At 34.5% G+C, this 19,256-nt stretch overlaps 1 protein-coding gene across 1 annotated transcript in view; it reads left to right on the top strand.

Moving 5' to 3' along the window:
* LOC130674236 (prion-like-(Q/N-rich) domain-bearing protein 25) overlaps nucleotides 1-18,786 on the top strand; it is a 31,419-nt gene extending 12,633 nt beyond the window's left edge. The window contains exons 8-15 of the mRNA XM_057479505.1: nucleotides 3,174-3,422; nucleotides 3,493-3,744; nucleotides 6,996-7,247; nucleotides 8,519-8,674; nucleotides 8,746-8,991; nucleotides 10,261-10,509; nucleotides 17,956-18,204; nucleotides 18,671-18,786. Of these exons, the coding sequence (XP_057335488.1) occupies nucleotides 3,174-3,422; nucleotides 3,493-3,744; nucleotides 6,996-7,247; nucleotides 8,519-8,674; nucleotides 8,746-8,991; nucleotides 10,261-10,509; nucleotides 17,956-18,204; nucleotides 18,671-18,786 (1,769 nt within the window). The remainder of the gene's footprint in view (nucleotides 1-3,173; nucleotides 3,423-3,492; nucleotides 3,745-6,995; nucleotides 7,248-8,518; nucleotides 8,675-8,745; nucleotides 8,992-10,260; nucleotides 10,510-17,955; nucleotides 18,205-18,670) is intronic.
* The last annotated feature ends 470 nt before the right edge of the window (nucleotides 18,787-19,256 follow it).

A 19,256-nucleotide genomic window follows, 5' to 3' on the forward strand; every position in this document is an offset into this window, starting at 1 on the left:
AGTTTAGAGATTAAACAGCTCAAAACGCTGGATGATGTGTGTACATTCGTCGATGATTCTATCGTCTCGAAGCCTGCAAGTTTCTTTCGCGACGGCATCCGTATGCTACCTGATAGATGGCGCAAGGTCATAGAGCACGATGGACAATATTTCCAAGATTAAGTTTGTTGTTCATTATTTTTTTATAATTAAAAAACTACTTAAAAATCTGTAAAAATTAAGTTATACACCTAATATATAAGCTGCCGTGACATTTCTATGGCTTACGTATGACGTCAAATCAAGGTCATGTGTTCACTGAGTAATGACCCTACCCTGTTTATAAAATCTCATAGAATTCAATAGATTCTCATAAATTCTCATAGAGATTCTATAAGAATAAATGAGTCCTATGAGAAATGCTATAGTTAAGTATAGGGCCTCATACATACGGCTATAAGAATCAATCGGGTTTTTAAGCAGGGTAGCCAATTAGTGCGCGAAAAAACTAAAGCAATAGTGTTTCTTATTAGTGCTGGTTAGTTTTTTCCGGTAAGGGTAGCATTGGCGAGTTGATGAAAATCACTTAAGCAAATTTTTTTATTGAGCAAAACTTCTTCAAAATACTTACTCAAGATGAAAATAAATTTCCTGAAATCTACTTCTGAGTTCGATATTCTTTTTGTAGAAAAAATTTAATAGTATATTACACTACAAGGGCAGAAAGTTGAGATTTCTACACTGCGCGTCATGATGCCTTGGGCGAAGTCGAGGGCATCAAGGCGCGCAGTTCAGGGCACTCAAATTTCTGTTCGTGTGGTGTATGCTATTTTTCTTTATACCCGGACGAAAGTACGTTGACAAATCAAAGATGTATAGATTATATAACTACGTTTTAGCATGTATTGATGCCTGCCCCGACATTTGCGGCACGAGAGAAGCGAATGCTGCTGGTCAGGGGGCAGGCATCGAGTTCATCTATGTACAAAACAAATTATCATTACACATTTTTCAAAGAAATACTGTCTAATTTTTAAAAAATTTTTAAATTTATCAAAAACGATTTTTTAGTTATTAAAAATTATTAAATTTATTAAAAATAATTTTTTGGTTTTTAAAAACTATTAAATTTATTAAAAACAATTTGTTAGTTTTTATAGATCTTTAGTAAATTTTACTTTTGCAAAAACACAGACCTATCGAATGTCAAAGTTATTGTAAACAAGTTTTGAGGTTATAAATATGAGTGAGAGTGTCAACAAATCTCCTCGAAGTGACGGTAGTATACGTATAACCGGGTAACAGTGTGCACAAATAACTCTTTCGTCCCACTATTACTTTCATTCCGCCCGCTGTTATAGATGGCGCGCAAGTATTTCCAGCACGGCACAAATGTTAGACTTTCTGCCGCAAAATTGATGCCGGAGATACGTACTTTCGACCGAGGTATGAAGAAAAATTGTTTGTTGTATTGTCTAAGTTTTGATTGTACTAATTATATGTTTGGGCTCAAAATAAGGATGGTCGTTAAAAATTAAATTTTCTCAGGCATTTCATACAAAGCTTATTTTTAGTGAAAAAGGACGTGGGGAATTTTGTTTTTTCGTTTTAAGTAAAAAGAACACGTGCCGCAGGACGATCAAAACTCATTTTTCGATACAATCGCGGATTTTTCGAAATATCTCATGAAATATGCAAATTATAGGAAAAAATCATAAGCAAAATTTTGTAGGAAATTGAATTCTTGACAAAAAAGGTCACTTTCATTTTTTTTATTAAATGTGTATTTATGAAGATATTTAAAAAGAACTTTTTTAGATCTTATCGAGTGAGCATTTTAAGGATTACGAATGTTAAAAATAACGTTTTTTCTTAAATATAGACAACTTTGTAACTCGTAGCACATCAATCATTAATGCTTGTTGTAGTTTCTATATACTTAGAAAAATGTTATTTTCGAAATTTGTAATCCTTAAAATTCTTACTCGATAAGATCTAAAAAAGTTTTGTAAAAATTTCTTCGTAAATACATATTTTATAAAAAAAAATGAAAATGACATTTTTTGTTAAGATTTTAATTTCCTGTAAAATTGTTCCTATGATTTTTTCCGTTGATCTGCATATTTTATGAGATTAAAAAAAAAACCGCGATTGTATCGGAAAATGAACTCTGATCGTCCTGCGGTACGTGATCTTTTTACTTAAAAAGAAGAAACTGAATTCCCTACGTATCTTATCACTAAATAGAAGCTCTTTATGGAGCACCTGAGAAAATTTAATTTTTAACGACCACCCTATTAAACATCAATTAAGATCATTGTTCAAGTACACGGAGAGAATTTGATGGTAAAACTTACCATCAAGTTATAGTACAATTTTTAAACTGAATTATATGATTGATAATCTAATTTAAATTATTAAATAAACAATCTGAATAGTAGTATCTACCATCTATGTAGTAAAGCTTACAATTATTTATGATAACCAGAAATTATAACTGTTATTATCTTGAATATTTACTACTTTTATAAAGAATCGTAATTCATAATCAGCCTAAATAATGATGACCATCTTAGCTAATAAAAAATTAATATATAAACGTTATACTCTGACGCTTGTCTATGTGTAATTTGTTTAACTGGGGAAGTGATTAATTTCACACACACACACACATATACATTCACACATGCACACCCATATCAACGCTCGCATACACGCACGCACACATGCGCACGCTTACCCGCACACTTACGCGCACATGCGCACACTAACCCGCACACATGCACACACACACACTCGCCTGCACACTTGCACACACACCTTCTTAGTTAAGAATTTTTGCAACTTTGAATGGTAAGAGTTACCATCTTCTATTGTAACAATTATAATTTTTAATAATTACAAATAGCATTTTGGATAGTAACCGTTACCATCATCAATTATAACTGTTATTATTTTCAATTGTAATACTGATCATTATAAGTACTAAAAAATGTTATTACCATTTTAGATAGTTAAAATTACAATTTTCGTATTGTGGATACAATAATTAATTTCTCTCCGTGTACTACTAGTTCAACTTGAAATAACAATTTAGCTTAAATTCTTTCTATTTTATGCTAACGATTTAGAAGATATCGTTGATAACAGTAATTAAACATTAAAGACGTAAAACAATTTTATTTTAAATGCAGCGTTATTGGGAGCTTCTTGTAGAAATGACCACGATTGCAGTGACATATTGCATGCAAAGTGTTCGGAAGATGAAATTTGTGTCTGTAGATCAAATAATATTATGGTGAATCAAACATGTTGCCAACCATTATTGGGAACATTTTGTTGGAAAGATGAAAAATGTGCAGCAGATCATTCTTCTTGTGTTGATAATGAATGCCAATGCAATGAAAATTACATAAAACAATCCAATGCTCAATGTTTACCAAGTAATTGTGTAACGATTCAAGTAAAATTGAGATGTATTTATTCTAATCAATATTTGTTTCACTATTTCAGACTTGATAGGCTCACCCTGTGAAATTGATTCTGATTGTAAGACAATAAGATTTTCCTATTGTTCTTCAATGAAAACTTGTAGCTGCTCATTGAATACACTGTCTAATGATGATCAAACTTCATGCTTACCACTATTGAATTTATATTGCGAAACAGATGACGAGTGTAAAGTGGATTACTCAGTATGCATCGATAATTGGTGTAAATGCAAACCACTAGACATTACTATTTCAAATACTCAATGTAAAGAACGTAAGTCGTAACAAAATATATCCATTATTCGGCCTTAGTTGGCCATACATACCTTAGGCGATTAGTACAAACACCTTCAAGCGTATCTATATAACGATCTCTATCGCAAAGTACTGGTCTAGGCAATAATCACAAGAATTAGCGCACATGATATTGTAGAAATGAAATTAGAAGATTTTTTAGTAAAATTACTTACTCTTATCACGAGCGAGTCTTGCACAAAAAATTACTTGCAGACACGAACGTATGTCTTACGCCAGATCTGCTCATGAAGTGCCATGTCGCACTATCTATGCATCTCATTTTTGGTGCGAGACTCGCTTAAGTCACTGATCAATACACCTTGAGCAAGATATATTGAATATTTTTGCACAATCCTTAAAGTACAACGTAATACAATGTTTTATTTAAGTCTTGGACAAGACTTACAATCTAATACTTTGGACCAGTGTCTGCAGCAAAATCCATAGTTATATAAAGATGTTAACTACTAGTGCCCTAGTGACTAGGCTTGGGCTAGATTTCTGTAAGATTGTTAGATGGGTATACATCGAATCATTACAACGAATGTTCAGTGCGCAAGCCTTATTAATCTTTAGATGCGGGTTGATGAGTTTGAAATGCGCATGTGTAGTCTGAAAATACAATTCATGTTAACGCACAAACACTTATTTTCGAAACAACCTTTACTATTGAATGACCTTACACTCATCAATAATTTATATCAGCTGGAGAGGGTGCTGTCTCTCTATCGATTTTATATTAACTTCAATTCAAATCCAATTATCTAATAGCCCCAGTAGCAATTGTCTTTTAGAAGTCTCGTCAGCAAATAGTAGCCATTCAGTCACACATTTATTCCCGAGAATTCTATAAAGTGGTGAAATGCATTGTTATAACAAATCAGAACCACTAACCGCTGCGAAAAATTGTGCGAATTTTGATTTCGACATCAAACAGCATATTTTTTATCATTGTCACCCAATATTAAATAAGAAGTAATGAATATCAATATTTCTATTTCAAAATTATTTTAATTTATTTTTAATAATACAGCATACTTAGGAATGGCTTGTGAACGTACTTCAGACTGCGAGACATATATGAATCATTCAACATGCTCTCAATCTAATCATTGTAGATGTGTGGATTTCCATTATAGTATTAGCAATAGGACATGTGCAACAGCATTCAACGTAGCATGTGATAATGAACCATGTGCGCCCGAAAATTCTATTTGTCATGATTACAAGTGTCTATGCAGACCCAATTACGTCTTTCGAGGCTACAAGTGTGTGTTAAGTACGTAAGCTAACATTTTATTAAATATAATTGATAAAGATACTACACGGCAAGAAATGGACGGTGTTAAACATCATGCTGGGATGGTATCAAGACAGGTACTAAAATAGTATGTGGAATATTCCAAAACAGTATTGTTTTGAGTCCCAGAAGGATAGCGTTATTTACTATACTGTATAGTGCTGGAGCTATTGTATTGCTCACATGTATGCATAGCAGGCACGGTGAACTAGAATGGCCCTGAGACCCGTACTACAATGCCGAGGGCGAAATGCTACTAGTTTTTCCCGCCATAATTTCTGGCGTGTCAATTAATGTATACTATCGTATTACCACCAAAACTATTCAGATGTCGTTACACTAGGTTTATCGGCTAAAAGCAATGTGGATACGGCAACGCAGTATTGGCCTGATGGCCATACTGACATTGCGGCGTCCGCGACAACTATTGTCAATGTTACTATTCCCACAATGGTTGAATCATAATGCTGTAACATAATATTTTCTTATACTCAATTAAACCCAATAATTGCACAAAATTCTTACTCAATAAATTTACTCCAAAAACTCAAAACTCAAATTACACGAAATCGGGCTACGTTACACTTCGCCCACCAATCACCCCTCTCATCTCCTCCAAATCCTGACGGGTGCCAGCCGTCTTTTATTTCCCCGGTATCGGCAACCGGTCTATACGTACACGTAGATTAAAACCTAAAAACTATAGCGGCATGTCCTGGTGCACTCAGTATGCTAGGTTGTGGAGAGAGGGTCGCGGTTCTTTCAATGAGAAAGAAGCCGATTTATTAACCAATATAAAAGACACAAAATAACAAAACAAAACTAAATAAAATACAAGAAAGATGACGGTCCAGTACTCTCGGTACATCACGCAAATAAATACCTGGGCAAGACATCGGGACCCTCTCGACGACGACGAATTACAAAACTTTATACACTACTAAATAAAATATAAAATAATGCAGTAATTTACGGCAATTAATTACTACGACAGAACGGCTTCAAGAGCACCCTACACAGAGCCACAAGCTCCAAAACGACAGCAGTCCACGGTTGCGGTCGAGGTCCACCATGGCGACTCTCCGACTCACGACCACTTACTCTAAGACTCGAAACTCGACGACTGGGTCGACTCGTACACGAGCGACGCCAATTCTCAACTTTTCTCCTCAACGGCAGTCACACAACTGTTTCACGATAATCTCCCACTCTAACTCGCTTACTCCACCCCATCTCTTTCAATCCCACATTCTCGCTTCTCCATCCGTTCTTACCTTTACAAACATACAAGCCGTGGAAGCACGGGCCTTCTCGTAATGTCACTCCCCGTGATATTCAAAGTTAGCGAATTGTGGGCTTCCTCGAGCATCGCAAACAAGGCCTGTCATCCCCCTAATAACCGTACACGTACCCCAGCTAACTCCGGGTACCACCACGAAGGGGCAGTGACATCTCAGTCGCACCTCCGCGATCACCACGTCAACCCCGAGGGCTAGGCCTGGGCCTAGTCGTCATCGCTGGTCGGGAGGCACGTTATCTTGGCCATTATCCGTGACACAGCTAGACATCCCCCGTTAAATCCACGCTCCATCACACAGACACTCCAAAACATACCACACACCGTACACGTACTCTATCGCACACTTAACTTACCATACACACTTATACTCCATGTACTCAGCTTACCATCTATTACCCTCAACTCGACACACATACTCACTTTTTCTCTCACTATCACACAGACTCCCACGTACTCCAACCTTCAACTGCATCTCCTCGGCAATGTAACGTCACAATGCATATAATTTTATAACCTATAAAAATCTTCGATACCGTATAGTATGGTGTTCGCGCTCATACTGGCATAGTGATATCTGCAAAATATTTCTTACCGTGTATAATTTATTTTGTTTGTTTATTTTATGTAGAAGCATTTTTGGAAAGTCCATGTCAAAAGGATACAGACTGTCACATTATTGAATTTGCAACATGTTCAGATGATTATATGTGTGTTTGTCAAACAAATTACAGTGAATCTGATTCATCAACTTGCATACCACTGATAGGGGGTAGCTGCACAGTAAATAATGATTGTGTCACTAAAAATTCTTATTGTTTTCTTAAGAAATGTCGATGTCTGGATAATTTCTTCGCTCATTCTAATGACGAGTGTACACCAAGTAAGTGCAACAATAATTTATAAAACCTTAAGGTTAATAACAATCATTACATAGAAAGAGATTTACAGTTACAATTAATATACTACAGGAATGGCTCCCATATCGTACGGTAGCAGGTTTTTTTGGAATATTGGCTATAGGCATGATACCCATACATACAGTAGTAACCATTTCTATTTATAAATATTTAAATCCTATAAATCTGTTGTTGATTCCTATATTACTATAGTAATCGTTTTCATTCTACTACCGTAACCATTACTAGATACGATGGTAAATGTTACCAAACATGATGGTATTGATTCATAATTTATATCAAAAGTTACCATGACATTATGGTTATGGTTACCATAATATTGTGGTAATAATCACCATGATGATCATGATACAGTAATAGTAGTTTATGCAACGCGTGGACTATGGAGCAGATTATTTGACAATAATGTTGTCGCGACATGAGTGTGAGGCTTAGAATGTATTGACATAAGGACGAGTGTGGTGGCCGCTATGAGCTTTAGGCAAGCAAGCGACAACCACAGAAATCCTTATAGGTCAATATAGTACAACCTTAAAGCGAATAGCGTAATCAGGATAGGTCTGCTCATGACAAGTCAAGCGCGAGCACATGCAACATGTTTTAAAGGCGGCAATTCAAAAGTTTCGGACACTTTTCATAGAAATTGCTGAGCAAACATACATACACTGCTCATAGACGTATAAACACTGAAAAATGTGGCGGATATTGAGTCATGCGCACTGAAAATGAAAAGTTCTATTGTCATGTTCGCTTTTTATTCCGCCTGTGGGATACGTTATTTCTTGCAAACTCTACTGTGAAAGTTCAATTTTCAAGATAGAAAAAATTATAACTGTTTTAAATCAAAATTTCTGAAGGTATTAAGTTGATCCCTGTTTAGAAAATCTTATAGAATCCAATTGATTCTCATAAATTCTCATAGAGAATTTATAAGAATGAATGACTTCTATAGGAAGTGCTATAGTTAAGTATAGTGCCTTATACATACAGCTATAAGAATCTATCGGATTTTTTAAGAAGGGTTAAAAGTATTTTTAACCTGGTAGGTTGAATGGATAAACGATCCATACGGTCAAGTCAAAACTCTGTATAATCAGTAATCGATCAGTTTCTCTATAAGTATTATTTTTCTTATTTTTAGTTTCGCTGGAGAAGACATGCAGGGGATATAACGACTGCGCCAATATAAAGTACTCATATTGTTCAAATAAGAGGGAGTGTTTGTGTTACATAGATTACATTGCACTCAATGGCACAAAATGTGCCCAGCCGCTTGGCCAGTTCTGTACAAAGAGTAAACCCTGTGAGATAGCAAACTCTATTTGCATTAATAATAGATGTCAATGCATTCCCAACTTTATGAAACACTTAAATGCTGAATGTGTACCAAGTTAGTTTACGCTTCTGTACGGTCAAGTATTAATGAATTATCATAATGATGGACTATTTATATTTCGATAGGGCAATCGTATCAATATTGTGAAGATAATTCTGATTGTGTGGGCACGGGACAAACATGTTCTAGTGACAACAAATGTGTCTGTGAAGAAAATCATATTCCTTTAAGTAACGGAAAGTGTGCACCCCTCTTAGATGGTTATTGTTCAAGGAACAAGGATTGCTATGTCAAAAATTCAGTTTGTCTATCAAATAGATGTCAATGTAATTTCGATTACTTGCCACATTTCAATTACCAATGTGAGCCCAGTAAGTAGAATTATTATAATCTTACCTCCATTGACACTGCGTGGTCCAATACCTGCTTACACAGGTCAAAAAATTAGATCTGTTTTAAAATAAATGATAAATTCATATGTTTTTTCTTGAATTTAAGTTGATAAATCGAAATTATTTTACCTAAGAATTTAAACTGGTTTTGCAAGTACTATTCCCTATCCAGGACAATATCAGACTTATTTTCGTATGATATTTAGTCTGTTTTAAGTCACGTTTAGTCTAAAAACAAACTTTCTTATTATAATTTATAGTCTGTGTTCAATTGTTTTTAAGGACAAAACCAGACTTTATTTACTATAATTATTAGTCTGTTTCTAATCGCTTTTAGATCAAAAACAGGACTTTTTACAATTATAAACAATTATAATAATAATAATAATAATATAGATTCATAAATTTATTTTAATTTTCTTGATATTTGGAACATACTAATGCGCTCCCATAATAAGATTTCACAAGAATCTTGATGGTTTCTAATGCCAAAATATTTTCGATTTTATCCAGTGAATAAGAAAAATTTCTTGACATTTTAAGAGTGATTTCATTACTTTTATTCAATACTATAAATATTCAGTCAAGAGAACTAAAACATAAAGCTGTCAAACTTTCATTAACTGTCGACATTTTCAAACAAAAGATACTGAATAAATAGTAAACATAACATAATCAATTCTGTAACAATGTATTTTTTACAAATATTGCTCATAAATAAAAATATTACAAGTCCATGATTTAATCTAGTTCAGTCCTTGCAAATTTTTAGAACCTAATTTTTTAAAGTTCATGAATTAATCTAGTTTTGTCTGCCCGTAGGGCAATTGGTTTTTAAAACAACAGATTAAAACAGCTCAAATTCTATATAAAAAATCAAAAATAGATCAAATAGTCAAATTAGACTAAAATCAGATCAAATTTTTCGACCCGTGTAGTCAGTTACAACAAGCCAACTTTAAATCAAAGCGATGAGGTGGCCGATAGTGAGAAGCTACTTCTGAATTAATCAAATTGGTCGGAAATTAATTTGTTTCGACTCGCTAAACAGGTATAAGAACCCGCAGTTTGAATGCAGATTTACATATGATATGGAAAGTATCTGTTATTTATTTATTTTTCTTGAACTTCAGAAAAAATACTCACGCGGGTTTAAAGAGAAATTTGACTCTTGATTAACTCGTTTCTCCACAGTATAATAATAAATTGATTGTAATACTTAATGTTCTAAATTTTCATTTTGTTCAGTTATGATAGGCAAGTTGTGTGCAACAGACCTGGATTGTATGCACATTAAAAATTCAAGATGTTCAGAAGATAATTTCTGTGTTTGTAAAATGAATTATTTTGCACTTGATAAATTTCTTTGTGTACCGACTTTAAAAGGATTTTGTTCAGATGCTCAGGATTGTTATTCTGATTCATTTTACTGTTCTGATAATCAATGTCAATGTAAAAGTAATCACACGGCAGTATCTGTTGACAAATGTGTTGAGAGTAAGTACAATTTACCAATGTCAATTTGAAAAATTATAAGGTTCATTACGAAAATGGGTAATCCAGTCCATTTATACAGTGATTCATTGTTGCAGCACACTTGGTTAGTACCTGTACTGATGTTTCAGAATGCAGCGATTCATGGCATTCTGCTTGTTCACCCGAAGGGAAATGTGTTTGTGCATTAAATAATATGGCAGTCAGACCATCAACATGTATGCCAATTTTAAATGGATATTGTTGGAAAGATGATCAATGCATGGCTCAGAACTCTGTTTGCATTAATTTTAGTTGTCAATGTAAACCAAAGTTCTTTGCTGTCGCTAATAATCTATGCATATCAGTTAACTAAAAGAAAATCTGAATAATAGTGGATCCTATGGACCATTGTCAGCTTTGGTTTTGTAGAGTAGGTGTTCTTTTCATTGACAATAGATCATTGTAACACTTAATTAAATTAAATATCAACATAAAGAGTTTTTCTTTTTAATCCTTGAATGGAAAATCTATGAAATATTAGTCACCCTTTTCAGAACGCCTGATTGCTATCTGATTCCGCTTGAAGACAGTTGTCGACGAAGAATCGACGAAGAATCAGATGTCGACGTTTCGAGGTCCTAGGAAGCAATCCTGACTAATTTCACGATGATGTCCGAGTGTATGTATGTGTGTACGTACGTATGTATGTATGTAAATATTCATAACTCTTGAACGGATGAACCGATTTTGATCGTTGAGGTGTCATTCGACGCAGCTTGTTAATGCCTTGAGGCCGTAAAAATTTGAACTTAATCGGTAGGGTGCGTTCAGAGATATTTCAAAAATAAAATTTTTTCGAAAATGTTTTATTTGGATAATTTTTAATTTGCTCGATGGATTGATTCCAAAATCTAATCAGCTCTAAAACTCTATAAGCCGCGTCAAATGCCACCAAAATCAACCATCAAAATCGGTTCATTCGTTCAAGAGAAACCGTTGACGAAAGAATTCAAAAAAAATTTTTTCCTTGGTTTTTTTGAAATTTCTCAAAAACGGCTAAATAAATCAATTTCAAAATTTGATCAGCTTTAGAACTTGACAAAACGCGTCGATTGCCGCCTTAACCATCAAAATCGGTTAATTCGTTCGCGAGATATCGTGGGAGAAGGAAATGCTAAAAAATTGTTTTTTTTACAAATCAATGGCATACAAAAGTATTTGCGAGCTCGAAGAGCTTGAAAATGTATTCACAATAATGTTTTCGAGCTCAACGAGCTCGAAAACAGCGGGAAGTTTTGGGGCTGGCCCGCAGGGTCAACTGACAGACCGATTTTTTTTTTATAAAATGAATTCTTACGATAATCAGAGTATGTTCAATCTAAACTAGATTAATTTTACTTTTTCTTGTTTTTAAACTATTCATGCATGAATACGTACGTATGATGGAAATATATCGATTCTTCGACTAAGGGGCCGATAAAGGGGGCCTGGCCGATAGAGGAGTCACTTACCTTACAATAACAAAAAAACCTAACATTTATTTATTATCATGTAGAACTGTGAAATAATTAATTTTTATATTATTGGTTTTAATACGTAGTTATTAAAAAAAATCTATTGTAGGTCTATTATTTATCAATTTTTGATTATCAGTTTTTAAGTATACCTTGAAGCACAGTAATGATCTTATGCAGGAAGTCATTAGACGATGTGATTTTGAACTAATCAAACCTCAAATTACTAAAAGCAATCAACTAGTAAAAAATAATTCTCTTCTGACTAAAGTGCGTGATTTTTGTAGTAGTGGTTTTGATGTGGAAATCTTTAATTCTTTAAAGCTTAATTGGCTTCATTTCACCAATAATACTGGATAAAATTGGTGTACAATGTTAATGAAACATTTATTCTACACTTTGCATATATATTTAGCTGCATTGACAGTATGGATGATTCGTGCACAGGAAAAAAATGGAAGTGGGATTAATCAGTGCGCCAAAAATAATGAAAACGTAAAATTCGATAATTCATCATTTATGAATGGGATATAGTAGGGAAGAGAGGGGCACCTTTGAATATTTTTATCTTATTTATTTATTACTTTTAATGTGATATAGTATATAATTTCTATAACGCCTTAATCGATACTTTGGTCATTTATCTTTCGTAATGCATTTTAGTTAATTCAAAAAAAGTGTTTCATCGAAACTATGTCGTTAATTTAAAAAGACAGAATTTCCCCCTTAGGGGCATCTTTCAATAAGCCTGGGGCAGGTTTGAACAATCTATAAGATCACCCGATGAATTAACATCATTACATTCATAATTTTTATTATCGTTCTTATTTTTCATAATTAAGTCTTAGATTTATTAGTTTAATTAAAATTTATAAAACCTGAGATAATAGTGTGGCTCAATAAGTTATAGATCAAATTGAATGGAATATAGTATAGTGCCGGATAACTCAACTGGTAGAGCACTTGGCGCGATACCGATATGGATGTCCATTTAAATATAGTGGAAACCTAAACATGCAATCATGCAAATAACCTTCTCAATATGACAATTTATAGATAAATTGAGAAAAATGTAGATAGCCCGGACTGGGAATCAAACCCAGACCATATCGGTTTAAAAATTAAATGACACTTTATACATTTTTGAATATATTACTATTTTACACTGTAAAAAATCCGGAGTGAATCCGGAGTGAATTCGGATTAAAATTAAATCCGAATTAACTCCGGATTCACTCCGGCGCTCGGAGTTCCGGAGTTTTAAAAAAAATCACTCCGAATGCGGAGTGAATTGGGAGTTTTTTTTTAGCGGAGTGATCGCGGAGTGACGCGGATTATATTTCACTTCCAATTGACTCCAGTCCGGAGTTTTAATACTTAAATAAATTTATATTAAACTGTGTGTGTGTGTGTGTGTGTGTGTGTGTGTGTGTGTGTGTGTGTTGTGTGTGTGTGTGTGTGTGTGTGTGTGTGTGTGTGTGTGTGTGTGTGTGTGTGTGTGTGTGTGTGTGTGTGTGTGTGTGTGTGTGTGTGTGTGTGTGCAACTGTGTGCAGGTGTTTGTGTGTGTGTGTGTGTGTGCAACTGTGTGCAGGTGTTTGTGTGTGTGTGTGTGTGTGTGTGCAACTGTGTGCAGGTGTTTGTGTGTGTGTGTGTGTGTGTGCAACTGTGTGCAGGTGTTTGTGTGTGTGTGTATATTTGGGTGTGTGCAGGTGTGCAAATTTGTGTGTGTGCGTGCATGTGTGCAAATGTGTGTGTGTGCAAATGTGTGTGTGTGTAAATGTGTGCGTGTGTGTACAAATGTGTGTGAATTTCACTCCGGAGGGATTAAATTAATAAAAAATTATCGTCTCTGTGAAAACTCCCCTGCGAAGTGAATTTCAGTCCCAGGGGAGTGAATAATTAAAAATTCATTCACTCCGCATTCACTCCGGATTTAATCCGCATTCAGTCTGCGAATTTCTTACATTGTAACTATGAGATGCAGCGTAAATTCGACCGTTAATTGGAGGTTAGGTTTAACGTGAAAAATAATACATTCGTTGATGGATTCTAGTTTGCAGCTGTGTTGCCACCTTAAATTTAAAATTTGCAGTGGGAAAAATCCTTTTTTTTTTTACTTTTAATAAACGTTGTTCAAAGCTGCCTCTGTTCAAAGCTTCCCCCTTCAACCTTATTTTATATGACAATGGATGGAACAAGACGATTCCAGACTAGGGCGAATTTAGCTACCCGAGCCGTAGGTGAAGGCTGACTTCACCCGCAGTCTTAAATCGTGTTGTTGATTCTGAGTCACACACTGTATTTTCCATGATTACCTGCACGTGAATTTAATAATTCAGTGTCAGCAGCCAGTACGAAACTAGTTGATTTCAAGCTGATGATGCGAAGAACTGTTAGAGAACGAGAATTCTGTGATTTGCAGTCACTTATTAGATAATAAATAAGACAAAAAAATTATTTTCACGCATTTTTAGTAATTTCATTCGGTTAATTAAAACCGTCACTCAAAAAATACAATGAGTAAACTAAAGTGAGAAGCAAGAAACGATAGTTATAAGGCTGCAAATGAACATTAATAAACATAACAAACACTGTGCCGAAACAATTGTGTTTCTGCCTACTGGATGCATGTGTTTGTGAATTACAAATTCGCTAGTAGTTGTTTACAGCATCGGCTCGAAATTAGGGTTGGGCGCGTTTTCATCCCCAGACAAAATATCCTTAAGAACTCCCACTCGGTTATTTTAGTTGTAATCTTATTCAGAGTAACAATTCTAAACAAGAATTGATGTTGTGAGTATATGTAAAGATGATGTCACATAAACCGCCATTTTGATGTTAAGCTGACACGTGTACACTTAAATATCTACTTGAAAACTGGTCGATAATTTGTAGATATCGCGAATTAAAATGTGTAATTTGCCGCGTTAACTCGCCAAACTTATAATCTTTATCAAACTTAAAGTTTAATAGACACCGAACAATATTAGGTTTCATCCCAGATGTGTTGGTGGAATCGTCAGTGAGGCACCTCCAACACATCCTGCCTCATAACTAACACTGAAGTTACCTAAAAATTATAAATGGGTTGGACCTATAACGCCACCGTCCATCGTACGGTTTTAAATAAAATTAATTATTAAATATTTTAATTTCTATTTAATCTATTACAAGATGGTAAGTAACCGGCTACACGTATGTAATTAAACGCCATCTGTGTGTACACGGCTGACTTTCCTATTGTTTATGTGCCACATTACCATACAAAACCGTTTTGAATAGAAGTTCCCAGGGTCAACCATCGGGGGATATTTTGTCTGGGAGATATTCTGTCCGGGGATCAAAACGCGCCCAACCGAAATTAGCTCGTTTTGACTGGCTTTAAAGACACTGAAACTTGAAGTTTTGACGCTTGGATCATAAAATTCTTAACTCTAATGTTGATGATTTTTATTAAATTTATTTAGTGTAATCTTCGAAATTCACTACCATGCTGTGATGATAATTTCACCTGTAAACTAAAAGAATCAAGGAGTGAATTCGTCTGTGAAGAACAAGGTAACGAATTACAAATGCCCTGGTGGATCCAAATTACGGTAAATTACTGTAATTTACCACATTTTACTACACTGTAAAAAGAGCGGTGTTAAAAATGGACTCTTTTTAACTCCGCCCGGTGTTGAAATAAAATTACACCAGCGGTGTAATGTATGTTAAAGCGGGATAATTTGCGTCAGCTCAGAGTATTAGCTTCGAAAAGCTTATAATACGCAAAAAATATCTTAACACACACACACACACACACACAAATTCACGAGTATACACACGCATGAGCTCACACACGTGAGCTCGTGCACACACGCACACACATGAGCGCACATTCCTAAAGTGAAATATTTGAACACCGGAAAATTTCATTTAACACCGGTGAAGAATATTTACACCGGCGGATGCGTTATTTTCAAACCGCTTTCGGGGGTAAATTTAACACCGAAAATTGTAACACCTACACCGCTTGACGTCACCCCGGTGATTTTTTTCAGTGTACAATTTACGCCAAAATAGGTACTTCTACGGCAAACATGCAGCATTTTTCGGTAATTTACAGTATTTTACGATGACTTACGGCATTTTCACCATAAGCACCGTATGCTATTCTACTCTTACAGCTATTACCGCGTAATACTTCGCTTTACGTGAAAGTACTGACGGCTTCCGCAATTTTAAAGTAAAATACCACACCCTTGTTTTAAAATACCGTATGAATAGAAAAAATAAACATATGCATGGAGAGGAAATTATAGTATCCGTTCTTAGTCCAGTCATAAAATCTCAAACCACAACGTTATGGTAATAATTATGGAATTCATAGAATACACACCCATAGTTTCAAGGAAAAGTGACTATATGTACTAGAAAAATTCCTTTAATTGTGATATAACAGAGTGCACCTCAACTTTGCAACAAATTGACCCTTTTCTTCATTGATCTTGATTAGAACGTGACTAGAATAAACTCAGCCTCCCAGATACGATGCCTGATCCACCGAATCATAATTTAAAGTTGATTCGAATGTCCACCGGACTTTCATAAATATGGCCAGTGGCATGATCCCCTGGATCTTTCATTTTATATTATTTCCACCGGAAATTCCTTTTCTCTCTCTCTCTCACACACACACGTTTTAGTTAATTAATTATCTCCCCATTACTGAACTCACACGACTACATACAATTTATTAATTCATTTTAATTAACCGATGGACTGGATTAAATAAGAATTTTCTATGTTACTAACTTTCTCCCTTAATAATAATCATATTTCTCATTCAACGCGATTAGTTATCGTATCTAACGATTTTGGAGAAATTTAGATTACAGTGAAAAAAATTTTGTAACGTTGAGAGAGACGCTAGGGACTCGCGCTGTCTCTTTTTAACTCACGCGTCTATTTCTTTCTCTCTCTGTTTCGGGCACGCGTTGTCTTTCCGCTAACTCGAAAAAAAGTTACTTTTTATATATCAAAAGTTCAATAATTTATAATTTCAGGACTGACATTGATTTGTTCTAATTTAAATTATCTATTTATGCACGTAGTTCACTAATTTACTTGAATTTCTCTAGATCTTCTTATGTAAACAGACTTAAAATTGATTGCATATTACTTTAGTTTATAATTTTTTAATTTTAGGCTACTTGCCGTAAAACTAATTTTCAATAAATAAAAATTTTTAGCTTCCTTGACGAGAAATTGTTTGCATTTTTAAACCGGAAATGGCAACTGCTCCACGAATAGATTGATTAATAATTACGCTTTTGATTTAATAAATTATTAATTCTGGCTTTTACCCGAGAACTGATTCACCTCTTGTTAACTTCTTCCGCAGTACAGCCCACTGCTGATGCCCTGGTACATCTTTCTTGCTCTCGTCCTTTAACTACAACACGTCCTCTTTATTTCCCATTACAATTCTGTTTTTATTTGAATGTAACACGTACGGTGTGAGGAGTCCTCTTGGATGGCTGGTCCAGTTCTCTTCTTACTGGTCACTGTTTTGCCCTTACAACTAATTGCTTCGCGCCCTCACAGCAGTTTTCGGAAAATCGCCTCCCCTACTTAACTTCTTATTGGGTCTTGGGGACGATACCTGTTGGTTTCTATGGAATAGTATTAATTCATAACGACTCAATTGAAATTAAAACAATTATTTACTTTTTTTTCATTTATGTACACCTTTAAAAATAGTCAAAAATAACATTTTGACGAGCTTTAAAGGTATAAATGTTTTTTTTTCAAAACTTTAGGTTGGATGACTGTCAGAAGAATATAAATCAACTCACTTTACTTCGAAGATTTGATGTACTCATAACCCTGTCCCTTCCTTTAACGAACTTCTTATCGAATACAATCGTTTTAAATTAATCAAATAATCTTACTCAATTTTAAATGCAGTAATACTTGGAGATTCCTGTCAAAATGACGAAGATTGTAGGAACGTAAATCATGCAATATGTTCGAAAAATAAGATTTGTGACTGTTTATCCAATAATATCCGGGTAAATAAAACCTACTGTGCACCAGCGTTGATGGCGTTTTGCCGGGAGGGTGAGAAATGTGCAACTGATCATGCTTCGTGTATTGATAATGAATGTCAATGCGATGAAAATTCAGTACAGCATTCCAATGATCAGTGCTTGCCAAGTAACTAATTGAGTTTTAATAATAACAATATTATCGTTTTATTAATCCGGAAAGAGTTCCCCATAAGGGCAGTTCCGCTCGTGACATTCCGAAACAAAGATCGATACTTTTACAGAACTCTATAAATTTCGTGAGTTCATACTACAATGCTTTAACAAAACTGATATAGAACATTAACAATGGTGTGGATAAAGTTGGATTCGATAAAATGTCATAATACACTCTTAGAACATCCTATAGTTTTTTTTTAACATTTCTGGACTATCGATCATAAAACGCCCAGAGTGGATTTCTTTGTTATGTAACAAAGAAGTTGACTTTGAGCTTACGAAAACTGTCCAAAAGGAATGTCATGTCACAAATGTGTGTGGTTAACGAAAAATTAAGCTATCGAACTTTTGAATTGTTGAAAATTTGGGTAATTGGTAGTATTGGTGAGTGAAATTACTGGTAATTGGGATTTTAGGTGATAGGAAATTTGGGTCATTGGGGTTATTAGTAATTGGTAATTCAGGTAATAGGGATCTGGGTTTTTGGGATATGTCCTATCAGTTACTTTTGCAATTGGAACCTGTCCAATAGATGTTTTCCCGGCAGTACTCAAACCAACAGGCGGACAAACAAAGTCATAGAGATGACCGTTCCAAATGAGTCTTAAAAATTTCCAATAATTTTCATGAATTGCAATCATAAAATATGCATTCTGAAGATCAAAACTAGCCATGAAACAGCTTTTTACATAAGCTTAAGAACCGTACGAAAGTCTTCCATTTTAAAATAATTTGTTTCTATAAATAAATTAAAATTTTTTAAATTAAGAATAAATCTCATTTTTCCATTCTTTTTGGGAACAAGAAAAATACTTGACAAAAATTGACCGTCTTTTTTCATGTACTCTTGAATGGCCCCCATAGACAGAAGATCATTAATAGCTTCCTGCATTTTGATTTAGTCGTTGTCAGAGAAGTTATTGTTTCTAGGTATGAATGATTGTACCGGAGTTGACGTAAAAGGAATTTTATACCCATAAATAATTTTCAGTATAAATGGAT

Source organism: Microplitis mediator, chromosome 9 (assembly GCF_029852145.1).
Source record: "Microplitis mediator isolate UGA2020A chromosome 9, iyMicMedi2.1, whole genome shotgun sequence".
NCBI lineage: Eukaryota > Metazoa > Arthropoda > Insecta > Hymenoptera > Braconidae > Microplitis > Microplitis mediator.